General features: G+C 41.7%; 1 protein-coding gene across 1 annotated transcript in view; it reads right to left on the reverse strand.

Annotated features, from left to right (window-relative positions):
- The window catches only part of LOC124137325, a 44,001-nt gene extending 31,882 nt beyond the window's left edge, over positions 1-12,119 (reverse strand). Inside the window, exons 1-2 of the mRNA XM_046503583.2 lie at positions 11,724-12,119; positions 5,552-5,836 (exon numbers count right to left, since the gene is read on the reverse strand). Of these exons, the coding sequence (XP_046359539.2) occupies positions 5,552-5,836; positions 11,724-11,784 (346 nt within the window). The 5' untranslated portion in view covers positions 11,785-12,119. The remainder of the gene's footprint in view (positions 1-5,551; positions 5,837-11,723) is intronic.
- Positions 12,120-19,399: the final 7,280 nt, after the last annotated feature.

Genomic DNA, 19,399 nt, shown 5'->3' on the forward strand with positions numbered 1-19,399 from the left:
TCAAATGTATGACATGTATTACGTGAATGAACATATTGTTTATACTCGTCCATGTTTTTGACGGACAAAATAATTTACATGCTCGGTTAAACTGAGGACGGGCATCATTGTGTGTTTCCGTGCTTTGTTCAGGTGAACAATTGACTTGTCCTTGCATGTGTTTGTGACGGGTGCCACTTGTGTGGCAGGATACGCTCACCTTTTCCCGAACACCCATTGGATGACCTGAACCACTTCGGATTTTTATCCCACATCAGTTTGATACACCATGATATAACTGAAATACTGAAATACTGTACAGTTGAAAATGATGTTTAATGCGATTACCGTAGTGTGTTACTGCAATTGTTCATATTTTGTGCAGTGATGTTATGTAATATGTAAAATTGATTTGAATAGAATATACTTGCGTCAGTGTATTTTATTAACGCCCCAAATCGTAATTTAAACACATAAAATAACAGATCACGCATGGTGCCTTGACTCACTACTAGATTAAATGGGCCACCCCGGAATAAAATAGTTCCCCCCAAAGCGAGGAACATATGTTTTAGTATGTTTACGAGAAATATATTCTAAACAATATCCTCATTAGATGAGAAGATCTTTTACAGAATTACCTCAGTGAGTCAATTACAATGACAGCGTCGTAATACATTTACATCAAGTACAATACGTCAAAATGGCCGACACGATAAACGTGACGGGAGATATTTTCGAAGTTGTTAATTAACCTGTGGCTATTTCAAGCCTTTGGCATCACTGATCAATTGGCCGATCATTGAAAGGTGATTGTGAAGATGTGTCAAACAGATACTAAGGTCAATTCATAGATTTCTGTAAATTGTCACTGCGACAGTTTGGATTTTTCGTGTTTTTTTCTCTCTGGGATGGGTTGTAGCGAGGGTATACTTAAATGGGCTTGCAACCACGCTTCTGTATGAATTCGTACCAGGGAATTCCAAGGGTTTTCCCCAGGAATGTGGAAGTAGTCAGTGTTTACGCCTTTTCAAGAATACAGTCACGTGAAGAACGTCATGTGACCGACCTCGCGTCCAAGTCGTATATCTAGTAAACTTCACATTAAAAACTTAGTTATTGTTATAACCAAATGAAACACAACCCATTGTCCGATAGGGGTAACTGTACATAGCCGTTACCACAATAAACTTAGTAACATTGTTTGGTTTGACTTCTTGGCGCGTGTCTGAATTCCATTAACATGTTACATATCCTAAAACTAGCTTATCAGCAAATCTCGCTGCACTGCGCGCGACAGATACTAGAGCAAGGCATCCCAGAAATACGAAACCTAAAGCTTCCGAAAGGAAGCCTTGGACATCACGTGCGTCGGGGGACCAGCGCCATCTGATTGGCCGTTAACAGTTGTACAAGGCGGAGCAAAAAGCATCGTTTTTCCGTCCATTTTACGCTTGAAAAACTCGACCCTTTTCTGGACACTTTCTAGACGCTGACCAATTAATCAATTTTAATGAATTTTTAGTCGTTTTTCCGTCCAATGACCATATACGGAAAAAAACGACGTTTTCGTGTTTGCAGTGTCTGCAACAACACATCTGTGTTCTACCGTGGCCAGCCCTCAGCCTTGATCTGAACCCCATCGAACACTTGTGGGATGAGGTTCAAAGGCGTCTGCACAATGTGCCCCCAGTCCCTACAACTGCCGATGAACTACGCACAGCTGCTCTGGATGTGGGCAGGAGGATCCCTAGGGCCTTCACAAATCGTCTGATCCACTCAATGTACAGGAGATGTGTGGCAGTGATCAATGCTAATGGTGGTCACACCAGGTATTTACTGACATTTATGGTATTGACCCGAAACTGTGTAAGCCCTTAACATTTGAAAAAACCCACTTATGTCATCTGCCTTTAAATCCATTAAACTGTTTTCAGTCAAATTTTTGTCAATCTTGCCCTATTAGTATTTCTTGTCTTTAAATAAATAACATGTAGACTGCATACTCGACTTGCGTTTCTTTTGCGTGTGAGTATATATTGTATATAAAATACAGAAATACACAAGGCTAATAATATTTTTATCATTATAGAAATACACTCCCTGAGTGACTGACCCATTTAGTATTTAGTGCCAAATAATGTCCAGCCATATGTTTGCTAACAGTGTCTGTCTGGCTGAGTGTGTCACCTGACTGCGTGTGTGACCAGGCTGAGTTTATGACCTGAGTGTGTGACCTGACTGCATGTGTGACCTGACTGCGTGTTTGACCTGACTGCATGTGTGACTTGACTGCGTGTGTGACCAGGCTGAGTGTGTGACCTGACCACGTATGTGTGACCTGACCACGTATGTGTGACCTAACTGCATGTGTGACTTGACTGCGTGTGTGACCAGGCTGAGTGTGGGACCTGTGGGATCTGACTGTGTGTGTGACCTGACTGTGTGTGTGTGACCTGACTGTGTGTGTGACCAGCCTGCATGTGTGACTTGACAGTGTGTGTGACCTGACTGCATGTGTGACTTGACTGCGTGTGTGACCAGGCTGAGTGTGTGACCTGTCCAAGTATGTGTGACCTAACTGCATGTGTGACTTGACTGCGTGTGTGACCAGGCTGAGTGTGGGACCTGTGGGATCTGACTGTGTGTGTGACCTGACTGTGTGTGTGACCAGGCTGCATGTGTGACTTGACTGTGTATGTGAATTCACTGTGGGTGTGACCTGACTGTGTGTGTGACCAGGCTGCATGTGTGACTTGACTGCGTGTGTGACCAGGCTGCATGTGTGACCTGACTGCATGTGTGACTTGACTGGGTGTATGACTTGACTGCGTGTGTGACCAGGCTGAGTGTGTGACCTGACTGCATGTGTGTGAGTGAGTGAGTGTGTGACCTGGCTGAGTGTGTGACCTGACTGCGTGTGTGACCTGGCTGAGTGTGTAACCTGACTGCATGTATGTGAGTGAGTGGGTGTGTGACCTGACTGAGTGTGTGACCTTACTTCATGTGTCACTGAGTGTGTGACCTGACTGCATGTGTGTGACCTGGCTGAGTGTGTGACCTGACTGCGTGTGTGACCTGACTGAATGTGTGACCTGACTGAGTGTGTGACGTAGCTGAATGTGTGAGCTGAGTGTGTGACCTGGCTGAGAAAGTGACCTGACTGCATGTGTGACCTGACTGAGTGTGTGACCTGACTGAGTGTGTGACCTGGCTGAGTGTTTGACCTGACTGCATGTGTATGAGTGAGTGGGTGTGTGACCTGACTGCATGTGTGACTTGGCTGAGTGTGTGACCTGACTCCATGTTTGCGAGTGAGTGAGTGTGTGACCTGACTGCATGTGTGACCTGGCTGAGTGTGTGACCTGACTGCATGTGAGACCTGGCTGAGCGTGTCACCTGACTGCATGTGTGACCTGGCTGAGTGTGTGACCTGACTGCATGTATGTGAGTGAGTGGGTGTGTGACCTGACTGAGTGTGTGACCTTATTTCATGTGTGACCTGACTGCATGTGTGTGACCTGGCTGAGTGTGTGACCTGACTGCGTGTGTGACCTGACTGCATGTGTGTGACCTGACTGCATGTGTGTGAGTGAGTGGGTGTGTGACCTTACTGAGTGTGTGACCTGACTGCATGTGTGTGAGTGAGTGGGTGTGTGACCTGACTGAGTGTGTGACCTGACTGAGTGTGTGACCTCGCTGAGTGTGTGACCTGACTGAGTGTGTGCCCTGACTGAGTGTGTGACCTGGATGAGCGTGTGACCTGACTGAGTGTGTGACCTGACTGAGTGTGTGACCTGGCTGAGTGTGTGACCTGACTGAGTGTGTGACCTGACTTAGCGTGTGACCTGGCTGAGCGTGTGACCTGACTGAGTGTGTGACCTGGCTGAGCGTGTGACCTGACTGCATGTGTGATCTGGCTGAGCGTGTGACCTGACTGCATGTGTGTGAGTGAGTGGGTGTGTGACCTGACTGAGCGTGTGACCTGACTGCATATGTGTGAGTGAGTGTGTGTGTGACCTGACTGAGTGTGTGACCTGACTGCATGTGTGTGAGTGAGTGGGTGTGTGACCTGGCTGAGCGTGTGACCTGACTGCATGTGTGAACTGGCTGAGTGTGTGACCTGACTGCATGTGTGTGAGTGAGTGAGTGTGTGACCTGGCTGAGTGTGTGACCTGACTGAGTGTGTGACCTGGCTGAGTGTGTGACCTGACTGCATGTATGTGAGTGAGTGGGTGTGTGACCTGACTGAGTGTGTGACCTTACTTCATGTGTGACCTGACTGAGTGTGTGACCTGGCTGAGTGTGTGACCTGACTGCGTGTTTGACCTGACTGAATGTGTGACCTGACTGAGTGTGTGACCTAGCTGAATGTGTGACCTGAGTGTGGGACCTGGCTGAGAAAGTGACCTGACTGCATGTTTGACCTGACTGAGTGTGTGACCTGACTGAGTGTGTTACCTGGTTGAGTGTGTGACCTGACTGCATGTGTATGAGTGAGTGGGTGTGTGACCTGGCTGAGTGTGTGACCTGACTGCATGTGTGACCTGGCTGAGTGTGTGACCTGACTCCATGTTTGTGAGTGAGTGAGTGTGTGACCTGACTGCATGTGTGACCTGGCTGAGTGTGTTACCTGACTGCATGTGTGCACGTGACCTGGCTGAGCGTGTCACCTGACTGCATGTGTGACCTGGCTGAGTGTGTGACCTGACTGCATGTATGTGAGTGAGTGGTTGTGTGACCTGACTGAGTGTGTGACCTTATTTCATGTGTGACCTGACTGCATGTGTGTGACCTGGCTGAGTGTGTGACCTGACTGCGTGTGTGACCAGGCTGCATGTGTGACCTGACTGCATGTGTGACTTGACTGGGTGTATGACTTGACTGCGTGTGTGACCTGGCTGAGTGTGTGACCTGACTGAGTGTGTGACCTTACTGCATGTGTGACTTGGCTGAGTGTGTGACCTGAGTGTGTGACCTGGCTGAGTTAGTGACCTGACTGCATGTGTGACATGACTGAGCGTGGGACCTGGCTGAGTGTGTGACCTGACTGCATGTGTGTGAGTGAGTGGGTGTGTGATCTGTCTGCATGTGTGTGAGTTTGTGGGTGTGTGACCTGGCTGAACGTGTGACCTGACTGCATGTGTGACCTGGCTGAGTGTGTGACCTGACTGCATGTGTGTGAGTGAGTGAGTGTGTGACCTGACTGAGTGTGTGACCTTACTGCATGTGTGACCTGGCTGAGTGTGTGACCTGAGTGTGTAACCTGGCTGAGTGTGTGACCTGACTGCATGTGTGACCTGGCTGAGTGTGTGACCTGACTGCATGTGTGTGAGTGAGTGAGTGTGTGACCTGACTGAGTGTGTGACCTTACTGCATGTGTGACCTGGCTGAGTGTGTGACCTGAGTGTGTGACCTGGCTGAGTGTGTGACCTGACTGAGTGTGTGACCTGACTGAGTGTGTGACCTGACTGAGTGTGTGACCTGGCTGAGTGTGTGACCTGGCTGAGTGTGTGACCAGGCTGAGTGGGTGACAATCAAACAAATAAAGCAATATGCAGACAATACATACCAGAAATACACTCATATAATAACGTAGGTTGATAGAAGTTGGTCGTCTTGTTACAACTGCCATCTCCCCAGCTTTTCCTCACTGTCTTCTCACACGCTCTGACACCGGTGCAGTCACTGTCAGTACTGACGGAGAGTCGGAAAGAGCAGCTGCCAGACTTACAATCGTCTGTCATATCTTGCAAATTTGTATAGAGGAAATACATCATCTCCTGTTCCTGGCAGGTGATACTGAATGTAGTATTGGCATCGGAGGTACACGTCTTCACTTCCTTCACGTCGTCACCTGGAATGAAGTAGAAGTATGGCCAGAAGACACACATAGTACCTAGCGTTAAAGGGAAACAACACTCCAATTTGGAAAGTTTGTATATATGGATCGGCATTGTCTTCATGGATTCAAAATTCCTTATTATGGACTATACTTTCAATTGGCTCGACTTGTGTTCGGTGCTATTCTCGCTGCGATGTGTGAAGCGACACCTATTGGAGGATCGAAGAATGAGAAGCCGTATATCATAACAAAGGTATACAGTAAGGGCTGCAGCCAAACTGACATGTGTTTCGTTGTTGATTAATGCATGTACGACTCGAAAGGGATGGAAATATCGGTCAACATTGAATATCAAAAACCTACATATTCCTCTGATATAATGACAAAGTGATAACACTCTTCATCAATAGAAAATGTGAAATTCAGATAAATTAGCACTAAACATGATGATTTACCATTTAAATTGTATTTTCCGTTCTGCTAGGCAATGTTTTATATGCAGAATTATAATTTTACGAGTGTATTTTCTCGTGAACTAAGCTGGATATAGCAATCAGCTGTACATATTTTCTACCAATCTACTGGTGATTCGGTTAAAAAAATACACAATAAAAAATACTTCAAAGAATATTGATGCAATGATCGGATGAATAATATCTGAAACCAATATTTTATCGGATATAAAATATTGCAACATCGAGGTATTTCAGTTCCAGATTTTACTACGTATATGTAAAATAATAATAACTATAAGTGAAGCACTTTGGAACAACTGATTGCCGGATATGTGATATGTGTATGGAACAATTTGATCAATTGCCGTTGAGGCCTCCCGTGTTCTTGCTACAGCAAATGTATGAAAACAAAATGCAAAAATCGTAATTACAGCCGACAAAAGTTATATGTGTAATATCAGGCAGTTACCTTGTTTGAGAAATGTGTCCGCAGATTTCCACATAAAGGAACAAAAACAACTTGTCCAATGTCACGTGTCTTTGTAACAATCTAATATTTTAAAATATATACAGCATTTTGTGATATTATGACCCAATTTCGTTTCCCAACTGACCACATAAGTTCGCTTCAGGTGTTTCACATAGGTGTCGAGTCTGATTGGTCAGCCGAGATAGCACACGTGACAACTATGTTCATGATGTCCACGGGTCTTTAAAAAATTGGCCTACCTTTAGAATACAGTACCACAAACTTTTCAAACACGTCACAATACCCTATGACGTAATTCTTAGTTTGTTTTTTTGCCAGTCACACCTACGAAACAATGCCCTGTGACGTTAGGGGTCATCGAGTGTGCATAAGCTCCACCCAGTGATCTATCATCTCTACACGCAATGTCATTGAATAGGCCCAGCGATGTTGAGAGTTTTGAATATTTGTTCACAAAATATAGCCTGCGGCTATATATTTTTTATTTTGTTCTTTCGTAATTCAAGTGGCTAAAATGATGATAAATAGGAACTAATATACATATATTATCTGTTCGGTCCTTAAATATTATATTGGCGCTGAACACATCCAAATGTCGCCTGTGTTAGTGCAGGTTACCCCGAACGCTATCCTTAGCCCTTGGATCCCCTATACGATTAATCACCCTTTACTATCATTTGGGTAAGGTACCTGTTTATAGTGACCTATCATTGGTTCTATAGCTGCTCCTAATATTCTTCACACAAAAACGTCGAGAAAATAGGATGAAATGGTTAAGTGTCGAATATTTTGGCTATTGGAAACTGTCCTGGAACATTCACACAAGCCACTTTCACCAGCTACATATTTTCAGTACTGATTCAAAAGCGAACTCACCCTTGTGTCGTCACTAGCAATGCTCATGCCTCCCTTGTTCCTAACAGTTATCCACATTATCCATACAGTGTTCCAGATCACACTTTTCTGTCACAAAAATCACCCAGAGAATTATTACATCCCAAGAGCCGTACCCTGTTCTCCCCATATCGGCTCATTCCTCACCACTCTTGTACATGAAGATAACGAAATAGGACAAAAGCCCACAGAAGCTGGTTGCTTGTCTTTGAGACACGTGACCTACGACAGAGATCGTCCTCACGAGAAGTTGTACATGTAGTCTGGTCATTCTGTAATTTAACCTCAAGAAAATTGCAGAATATTTTACGACTGTTTCCTTTTAATTGAATGTATTTGAGTTTGTATCAAAAAGTCTACCAAAATCAACCTTCGGGGAAAATGGTTAATTCCCGCATCAAAAAAGATAAAAACCAACGAGGAGAATATAGCATCTACGGGCCGCCGTACATCAAGAAGAGCTCGCAAAGGGAGATAATTCGTAGTGATCCTGCTAGTGCCTTGGAAAATATTCAGAAAAAAACAACGCTAACGGAGCCGTATTATTTCATGGTAAGTTGACAAATAAACATTTATTTAAAAATGTAATTAATAATGATGAAAATAATAGCAGTTGGCTTCCAATATACTTCTAACATGCCCGTCAACCATAAATTGTGTAGCGTCGTCTGCTATGTAACTAGGGCTGCACCAGCAGAGAACATGTGTGTCAAACACGACCGATAACCATATTCCTGTCTTTTATAAATTCATCCAACATTGTTACAATTGTTAGAAACATAAATATGTGAAAAATTATATCGAAAAGTGGACCCTCTTTGATAAAATAAAAAATGTATGGAAGCCCATGAGTGACATGATGTATAATCAGTTGCGTAATGCGTACGTAATTTGCAATTCATTAAATTCATTACGTTTTACAACCAATCTTGACAATATTGATATCGGAACAAGTTACCTATTTCTAAAACACCCGATATTGACATTTCTCGTCTTGAGTGAATTTGTTTTACTGTTTAAAATCACAAAATTAACTCTTTTAACCGGCTTGTAACTTTTTTTTTGTCTGGGAAATTGGTGAAAAACGGAACCAGGAAAATTCAGCAAATGCAGATGTTATTACTTGAAATATATAGGAATTTAAACAACTTTACTCTCTTTTGGCACGATGCTGTAAGACATTTTTCTTCTTTCAGAATTACGGCTACCATTCTGGAACGGCATGATCTCAGACAACAGCGCCAGTGGATTCTGTCTCCGTTTCTTGACTTGAAACTAAATTTGTAGCAGGAGTAGACCAAATACTGTCCCCAAAGATTGTTTGGAATACAGCGAGGCACTTGTGTGTTTATTCGCCGAAGGCCCGGGTTCGATTCCCCACATGGGTGCAATGCGTGAAGCCCATTTCTGGTGTCCCTCGGGGCAATCTCATTAAAGTCAAATCTTTATACTCGCTATCGCCAAACAAAGATCTGAGGACATCCCATTAGGGGTCGCGTCAGAACGACCTTTCATCCGACCAATCAGAGCGTCGCTTACCAGATCATGAAAGTGACAGTAGGAATGTGTTTTCTAATCATGCAACCACGAAATATTTGACACGGGGTATTCCGAACGACAGTTACGGGTTTTATGATTATATCCATACAATCTAGGCCATCTATAAGCCATTCCAGAGTGTTCTTCTTATCAGTTTTAAATTTCTGATCTGATTTTAATGAGATTGCTCTCGGGGGCACGGGTGGCCCAATCGTCTAAGGCGCCGCGATTCGCTGTGCAGAGTTGCGTCCTTTGGGCACTCCAGAAACCTATGATTGTGGGTTCGAATCCCTGTTCGCCCCGATAACGTTTCTAGGTTTGTCAGCACCATACCCGTGCTCGTGGGTTTCACCGAAGAGGTAAACGTCTAAGACCTGCATCACTTCGGGCTTTCCTTCCACATTAAGCTGACACGCCGTGATATAACTGGAATACTGTCAAACCCAACTCACTCACTCAGGTGCCCCCCGCCCTGATATAACTGGAATATTGCTAAAAGCGGCGTAAAACCATACTCACTCACTCACTTGAGCGTTTGCCATATTGCTATGCTATGCAATAGTCTATAATTATCTTGTACTTATACTCAAATTGAATAGATTCGCTCACTAAAATAAATGAATCTATAGTCAGTATAGCCTGTGTTCACTCAGCGTATCAGCGACAGTAATAGATAACCGGCTGACATGAGTTTCGCCGCGGCCCCTTTCACCAGAATAGACTATAGTCGGCCAACTACCCATGCGGTACCAAGTTTCAGTTCTTTATGATATTAACATATTTATTTCCATAAAGTGGAGGGATTGGCAAACAAGCAAATTTTGCTTATCTGAATGCCTCTCCCAAACATGATACACATACAAATTACAATGTATTAAAGTGATATGAGAAATAGCATACATGATATAATTGACATTAAAGATGATTATTGTTCTGTAAGTGTTTTATTACTGGATTATCTTTCGAAACTACAGCTACGTTATATTATTTACATCTAGCACAACAACATCACAGTATCATATATACTTGCAGTAAAAGGCGACTGTGCTTGTCGTTAAAGGCGACTACTAACGGGATCGGGTGGTCAGGCTCGCTGACTTGGTTGATGCATGTCATCGATCCCAATTGCGTGGATCGCTGCTCATGATGTCAATCACTGGATTGTCTGGTCCAGACTCGATTATTTACTGGCCGCCGTCATATAGCTGCAATATTGCTGAGTGCGGCATTATACAACAACAACAAAAGTAACTTCTGAAATATGCAACCAATATACTTGCTTAAACGAATGAGTGTTCAACTATCAGTAGTTGTGAATAAGCATCGTAGTTTATAAAAGTTGGGATTTATACGACAATAGTTTGGTAATAATTTTCTTTCAAATCTAAAACAAGTATACTGGAACAAATGATATTCATTTCCCCTTGTACGCGAGTGACAAATCGGGCAGAGTCTCAATCAAAGGAACATTCTACGGACAAAATAGTATTACTTGTACGAAATTGTAAAACTTGTATTGAAGGACACTTGACTTATCAAAATCCATTGTCTTTGGAATTATATAAACGACAAAACTTGCATCCAAATAACATAAAATAGCAAATATTTCCGTCGGAGGCTTGGAGGCTTGCTCATTGTTACCTCAGACTGTCACCGGCTACAATTATTAATGGCTATGTATGACTGTCCCCCCCCCCCCCCCACACACACACACACACAATAAGGTGGTTTCTTCCACAATAAGTACATTAAGTTCTTAAGATGATATATGAAGTGTGATTATCTTACATTTGAATATAATATGTATGACTTTATTCCAATACTTGAAAATCTATGGCAACATTTAACTTCTCGGCCACTCTTCATATATGTCCTCTATTTGACCTTGAACTATTAATGAATTAAATTGTCCCTGTGATATTTTTTAGAAAGTAAAAATAAAAGTTGTATACCCAGATTGTTCTTAAATTTAGTTATATTAGAAAGAAAACTATAATAAATTTGAATCTCTTCCTTCCTACAAATATCAAAGAATACGAAAATACGAATTATATAAGGCCTATGTCTTGTGACCTTGAGAAAGGTCATTCCCATGAGTTGATTTTGGTAGACCTTTTTTTCCTGAAAGCTGACATGCTACCAAATAACATAAAGTATGAATTAATTCTGTTGCAATTTTCTTGAGGTTGGCCATTTATTTCGACCAAAATGACCAGACTAATGTGGTACTGTATTCTAAAGGTGCTCCAAAATCCAGAGTTAGATAACACAGTATCATCAACGTAGCATCGGCGAATCCCCTGAACTAGTACACATGTCCCTATTAACATTACAATGAAACCGAGAGCTGCGATGTAATCCAACAGTCTAAACATGACCCTAGCTATGTTTTGACTGAAGGACCCTATCGCAGCTCTCCGCTAGATTACAAGGGCGTGTTACCTTCAGCCGGGCTAGCCCAGTAAAGATCAGTAAAGGTTTGAGTTTAGTTCTAACACTGTATTGCCGTAGTTGAACTCACCTAGCACCATGAGATGTAGACTATACAGGAAGCACACAACAGCCAGCGTTGTCGTAGCCATGGTGAGAGATGGGGGACTTGAGGATGCGAGTGAATGCAGTCTTGGGGTATCCCGGTACCGTACTCACTACTTATTGACAGTATTGCACAATATCTCTTACAACCTTCACTTTCCGTCCGCGTTCACAATGTGACTGACTCAACAAGACCAACAGCTGTCGTTTCATTTGCATCTACATAAATCAATAACGGTTACAAAACCAAAAACACGCTATGATGCGATGCGCTATAAGGCATGGCCGTGTTACAGTAGAATGATTCATGCATGGCCACACGGGTAGATGCTATATCTGGTTTCCTAAACCGGTTCATATATCACTGATGCGGAGGCCACACAAAGACACATTGTGAAAAAAATGGGCAGGTATGCTGACAAATGATTGGTTGAAAAACGCTGGTCGGCAATATTGATCCAACGTACACCAGCAAAATAATTAGGCCTAAGTAATTGTGAATAAATCAATAGAACAACAGGAAGCTAGCGACTGTTGATGAGCAAGGTGACATGTAAAAGAGAAATCATTTCGTGATCTAGGATCTGAAACGCATCAAGTTCTGATAGCGTTCCAATTCGGATAGCGAGGAAATGGTTCTACTCTAACGCACTTGTATTCATATTGCTGCACGGCGGTAAGCACGATAATGTGACACGCGAGAGTAAACACTATGTCTAGTTCCTAGCTCCCATCTGCTTGAACAGAAATCTCAGCATGAAGAAATATTCTCGACCTCAATATCTTCATCAATACATGGTGGCACGGGTCGTCTAAGGCGCTGCGTTTCGCTGTGCAGAGTTGCGTCCCTTGGACACGTCACATTTGTTTAATCTCATTTAGGATTGTCTTAAGATTTTCATATTCAATAAAATAGTGAAAAGCATTTTCGCATGGGGAACCACAAGAGCAAGAAATAGTGTCTGACAAATTAAACCTAAAAAAAATCATCATTTAGATTGCTACATCTTTGTCTAAGTCTTGAGTGTATAATATTAATTTCATGCTTTCCAAAATTGGAAAAATATGGAGATTTAATAACATTTTGGTACATTTTTTGTTTTTAATTCAGCTACAAAGATCCCATTTTTAACATTTTCATTTTGTGAATTCCATTGTTTTAAAGAGTCTACAATAAATGATTTCTGAAATGTACTTGTTCTGGCGAAATGTACAGTCATGTTCTGTTTGTTACGTGGGTTATAATTTGAAGCAGCTGATCTATTGTGGGGTAACAAATCATTTAGATATGAGGGACATTCGTTCATTATTATTTTGTGCGCTGTCGTTAGTTTTTTTTAATTTTTCGTCTCTCTTTGGGACGTAGGTGCTCTCTGTCCATCATGTGTAACAGTATTATCCTTCTGTTGTCATTACTTACTCAAGTTATCCAACTCATGCAAGCAGTTGTTGTTACTGTTAATCCTCCACTCCACCTACTATACATATTCTGTACAATGTCCCTCATTCAGTATTGCTTGACAACGGTTGATCTTTACCGAAACGTCGCTTTTTACAGTATTAAAGAAGTTGTTATCCATATATTGTGTCCTGTTTGTCATCCGCAACTTCTAAGTACTGCCTTTTAAATAGTTTCCATATTGGCGTATGGATTACTTCAAACAAGAACGATAACTCTTATGTTACCAGCATCTTCCTGTAAAATTGATGTAGGCGTTACAGCAGCGCTCCCTTACTCCTGTTGTAAAAGGATTGAACCTCTTTCATATAAATAATAGTATGTACTTTTGTACAAAAGTATACTTGGCAGGCTATTCAACTCATTCATTCTCAACTTTTCATGTTCTGTTTGCAAATTAGTTAGTTTTAAATAAGATATTTAAGTTAGATGAAGAAAACTGACGAAAGACAAAAGTGTTTTTAGGGATTAAAGTAATTTCAATAATGAATTTCTCAGACATACGCCGTTAAGCGTGGAAATGTGGCAAATTTGACATTGTCTTTTCAATGCTTGAAACACAATCTATAACTCCTTTATATAATGACGGATAATAATAATAATAATAATAATAATAATAATAATAATAATGGATCGTTGTTTACTATATCAGTTACTGGTTTGCCTGGTGGTGTCACGATTCTGTACGAGCGGCCGTCTTATAGATGGAATATTGTTTAGTGCGGCGTTAAACAAAAACAAACAAGCTTTAATATTCAAAGCTCGTTCAGATTTAAGGTGTTAAGAAAAAAGGAAGAATTACAATCTTATCAACTAATGTGGAGATACGTAGCTGAGTACAAGATATGTGCTAGATATGCCATAAATATCTTTAACTCATTACACTGCGTGGGAGCAGCATGCTTGTATCTTACAGGTTAGATAAATCAGAATATATGTACGTCACCCATTTAGGTAATTTAAACCCCATTATATTCATTACATTAAGTTTTCATTAACACTTTCTATCAGTATCTTATGCTGATCTCTTTACGATGATAGCTTTCTTTTCTTTTACAAGTTTCGAAATAATTCGTTCGAATCTTATATATCTTTGCGTTTATGATCTGTGCTAGCTGGTATACATTATATGTCTAAACCAGAGCAAATTTGTGAATAGTGTAAATACTTGGATACAGCATTGAATGTTTGTAGCTTTGGAGTGATTTTACGTTTATTAGTACGAATGAGTCTAGTGTTGTCGATTATGTTATGTCATCTCTTCAAGTGTTTTCTTTATGCACAGCGTTGGAGATTGTATCCCGATCCCACTCCCGTCACCTTCCGTCTGCACGCTCACTGCTGTCACGTGACTCTGTACCGGTAGCCCCTGATGCAGAGAAAGCACGTGCATCCTGTGTTGATTACCGCTATGTTTGGGACGATTGAAAACGAGACTGCTTCAGAGCAAACCTACTCTCTGATGTGGTTATTTCCCTGTTTGACACTTTTACTGATTTAGTATTGGATGATTTAGATAATGTCGTTGATATCGTTACTGACGCTATATGTTGTGTTTCTAGCAGTATGAAAGTAACTCCTGATTTGTGAAGGTCTAAACCTCAGAGGTCGTTTGATAAAGAGTGTGAGTTTCTTCGTTGTGAGAGAATCAAACTTGTCCATGTGTTCCGTCGGTGTAAGAACAGGGATTCTCTAGATAATTACATTCAAGTCCGTAATGCGTTTACTACTGTGGCAGAGAGAAGACAGTTGTATACTGATCAGACAACGGTTTCTTGAATACAATTGACCATAGTAAAGTATACTCTTTAAAAAAAAACGCTGTGTGAGGTAGGGAAATACATTTATACGAGGAACCGTAAAGGCAGTGAGCAAAAATGTTGTGGAGAGAATACTTGGTTATTGTAGTCATCGCAGTTATCGGTACATCGGAAAAGTCCAAGGTGAAGGTCAGCTACCATCAATAACGCGTATGTCCTGGGATCTGGAGGCGATCAACGTTGTTGCTGTGTAGACAGGCTCTTGTGATCAGTGCTGTATGCGGTCGAGCGTTGTTCTGCTGGAATACATCGTTGCCGTCGGCGGCAATTGTGAGGACGTGTGGTAGGAGAATTTCGTTGATGTATCGTTGAGCCGTAAGATTGCCCTGGATATGGACCAAACCTGTCCTGCCACGATGAGAGATAGCCGCACACATCATAACGCTACCCCATCAAACGTCCACCTCCTGTACGCTGTTTCCGGCGTAACGACGTCCATCCCCTCGACGGAGGAGATTCGAGATTCGTCGTTGAACCAGACATCTCTTCATCGCAGTTGAGGCCCTACCCTGTGTTGACGACAACAGTGCAGTCGTTGTTGACGATGTTGTCGCCTCAATATGACGTGTCGAACAGGACGTCTTGCTCGTAGATCTGCTGCTCTTAAACGGTTTCGTACGGTGTGGTCGGAACTTCTCCGCAGTCCGGGTATTTGGGATGCGGTTTAGATGGCTGTGGTCGTCCTGTCATGTAGCTGGTGCAGTCGGATGTAACGATCTTGGGCGGGGTTGGTCACCCTTGGTCTTCCCGACCTTGGCCTATCACGTGTTGACCCATGCTGTTGAAACCGACCCCATAGCCTTGTGCTGGTGCTGGGCGCCACATTGAAAACCCATAGCTGTGGACTCAGTCCCCACTTATTTTCGATGTTTATTGGCAGAGGAAATCAAAACATCTTGGAGTTACGGTATCCAGTTTCATCCAGACATCCTTTCACTTTTCGCTGATGATGTTATTCTTATTTCTGAATTCCAGAGGCAAATTGGGTCATAGTACAATATTGCTGTAACTACCAACTAACTATTTACCTGGATAAGACAAAAGTAGTTTTTAGAAAGGAGGTATTCTGGCGAGAAGTGAAGAGTGCTGGAATGTGTTTCATGTTATAAAGACTTGCGGGTTACTCTCAGTAAAACTTTCACCTTGGTCCCACATATAGGAAATGCTACTAGACAGGCTAAGAAGATATTGTTCAATGTTTTGAGACTGCCATATAAATTAAAGCCAATTCATTATGACCTGTTCTTTGAGATATTTGACACAATGGTTGCTCCAGTTCTACTTTATGGCGCTTAAATACGGGAGTAGATTAAAAGAATTGGAATCTGTATAGATAACGGCATGTAAGAGGCTTTTGGGGGTAAATCTATCTACTCCAATTATGTTGTTTGTTTGTTGTTTAAAGCCGCACTTAGCAATATTCCAGCTATATGACGGCGGTCTGTGAATCGAGTCTGGGCCAGACAATTCAGTGATTGACGTCATGAGCATCGATCCAAGAAATTGGGATACGATGACACGCACCAACCAAGTCAGGGAGCCCGACCACCCGATCCCGTTAGTCACCTCTTACGACAAGCATGGGTTGCTGAAGATCAATTCTGACCCTGATCGTCACCGGTTCTGTGTCCATTGGCACTGTCAGACTGTGACAGACAATGCTCACCTCGGACAACTTTGTGGCTGCTGTGGCGAGGACACGTGTGTTTGTTGTACGGTTACAGTAACGGTGAGGGAGATGGCGGACGTCATCTGTTGTAAACTGTATTCACACATGGGCTGTTGACAATGTCAACAATGCGACTTCTGTTTCGAAATTAGATGAGGAAAGAAAGCATCATTTGTTGGGATTCGTTTGAAAAGGTACGAGGAGAGTTTTAAACGTTTAAGGGGTAATTGTCACTATTTTCTTGACACACCCGTGACTATTTTACCTTCTCAAAATTGTCAACGACATAGGTTGTCTTATTAGACTCATTATCAGACACTGTTTCACCATCGTTAAAAGATGTGGTGTGCACCCTCTTTGACAGGAATGATAGAACAGTGTTACCAAGGATGCCTTATGTGACAGTGGGAGGTAACTTGAACAGCGTCATGACGTCAGCCCACTCTGACGAAACTAAAAAAGTATACTTTATCGCAGAATATAGTACTGTCGGCGCCGCTTTTTCGGGAGCATCTTAGAAATTGCATTTTTAAGAATGATTTCTTAAGGTTATGGAAATGTTTTCGACGTTTGTTTTTGTATGAGCATGACAACTTGAGAATGAAGATACTTGGATTACAATGTGTTTGCGGAGGATGTCTCCCGTCAGTTTGAACATGTTACCACTGAATAAAACAACACCACTTTCATATTCACAAGACAGATTTGCTAAAAGCATAGTCGATTGTAGGATTCTGACTATGGCATGTGCATAAAATAGTGATGATACCATTTGTTAAATGTTTGGGTGCTAAGTAGAGGCAAAATAAATTGTATTAGGTGTCTGATGTCAGACACTTACTTTTTTACCACAGGGTTGTCTTTTGTATGGATTTCCATCAAACAAAGATTAATATATATTTGTTCACAATCGTGGCATGAATCGACAAGTACATCAGAGTTTTCAAGTACTCATGCCGATTTAAAGTCACACGTGCACCCAGCATCATATAGCGTTGAACTACAGGATAGCTCACTAATTAGAGCTCTATGTAAATTTAGAACATCATTCCATAACTTTAAGATAGATCTGTACAGAAGAAGACATGATGTCCAAAACTTGATTGTGTGTGTAGTAACGGTTATCTTGGACAGATTTATGACGAAGACCACGTTCTAACAAATGTAGGAAATATTCCTTCATATTCGAAACATTTGCCAAGATTTCCCATGCAAAATATCTCATATTTATATTTTAAGCTTCAAATAATATAGGCCTAATCAATCAATGGCTTGATTCATGAAATATGTATTTCAGTGATGTTTCAAATGGGCAATCAACCCATGCTTGCCGTAAAAGGCGACTAACGGGATCGGGTGGTCAGGCTCGCTGACTTGGTTGATGCATGTAATCGTATTCCAATTGCGTAGACCGATGCTCACGATGTCAATCATCGGATTGTCTTTTCTAGACTCGATTATTGACAGACCGCCGTCATCTTGTTGAAATATTGCTGAATCCGGCGTTAAACAACACACAAACAAACAAAATTCAGATGGGCACTTTATGAATGCTTCAAGGGATACAACGTCTCATGATTATTCTATGCGGTTAGGTAGTGGTGAACGCTTCAAGTGGGACAACTTTAAATAGCTATTACTTCAATTTGATATACATTCAATACCATAAATTACCTGAATTGATGACCATGGCATATTGTAGATACTAGATCTTGTGTTTAGACAGTATCACCACTACCTAACCGCAAGCTGGTGTACTTATTATTTCGATCTGTACTGTTGGTCATATGCCTGTATACTGAATAAACCTCTTGTCTTGTATTGTCTTGTAAAACAAAACGATGTCATGTTTCACTCAACGGGGAGAATCTGAATGTGAGTGAGACATGTCGGAGGAAGCATTCAGCGTTGTGTTTTGCTTAAAATGTAAATATATTATAATGGACTATACACTCGAATTGCAAGTACTTTGAAATTGATCATTACTTAGTTTTTGTACCTGCTTATACCAATCAAAACATCGATTACATGTATATACCATGCACCTGTTTTGAGTGATATAAACACACACACGTATGTGTATCGATATGGGGTTCGTGATGTATACGCCCACACACAGGGTACATCACACTATATGCCCCAAGGGATCGGTTAACAACGAATTAATCTCATCTACATCCATTCATACTGACCCGGAATATATGTCCGAAGCTTCACTGAATAAAACGCTTGAAATTACCTATTTCGACAGCTAGCAGACGACTCAAACGATCACAACGTGCTTCCGTTTACCTAATGCATTCGGAGAAACATCGGTTTATTTCAGCTCAAAGATACTTGTGCGAGATAAGCAAGCTGACTTAGGTGTGTTCCGATTAATTTCTCAGCGGGGTACAAGGGAAATAATTACTCGTTCCTTAACCAATCATAAGCCAGTTTGTCAATGTAAGGTGGGACAATGTACCTTGTATCTAGATCCATAAATTATGCTCAGGACTTTTGAAAAAATTACAAGTGAGCAGTCAATCATTGACCTGAGTAAAACTGTAATCAACCGTATGTTGAACAGAGACATCAACCAGTGCTAAATAGTTGTTTGTGACTTCCGGCATCTTCTCAGAAATATTCAGTTTTTCTTCACACGTTGTATATCTGGTTTAGCAGTTTACTCCAACAACTCATCAATCAAAGCTAGTGCATCTGATCAAACTCCA

This window comes from Haliotis rufescens, unplaced genomic scaffold, assembly GCF_023055435.1.
Source record: "Haliotis rufescens isolate VD_foot unplaced genomic scaffold, xgHalRufe1.0.p SCAF_26, whole genome shotgun sequence".
Lineage (NCBI taxonomy): Eukaryota > Metazoa > Mollusca > Gastropoda > Lepetellida > Haliotidae > Haliotis > Haliotis rufescens.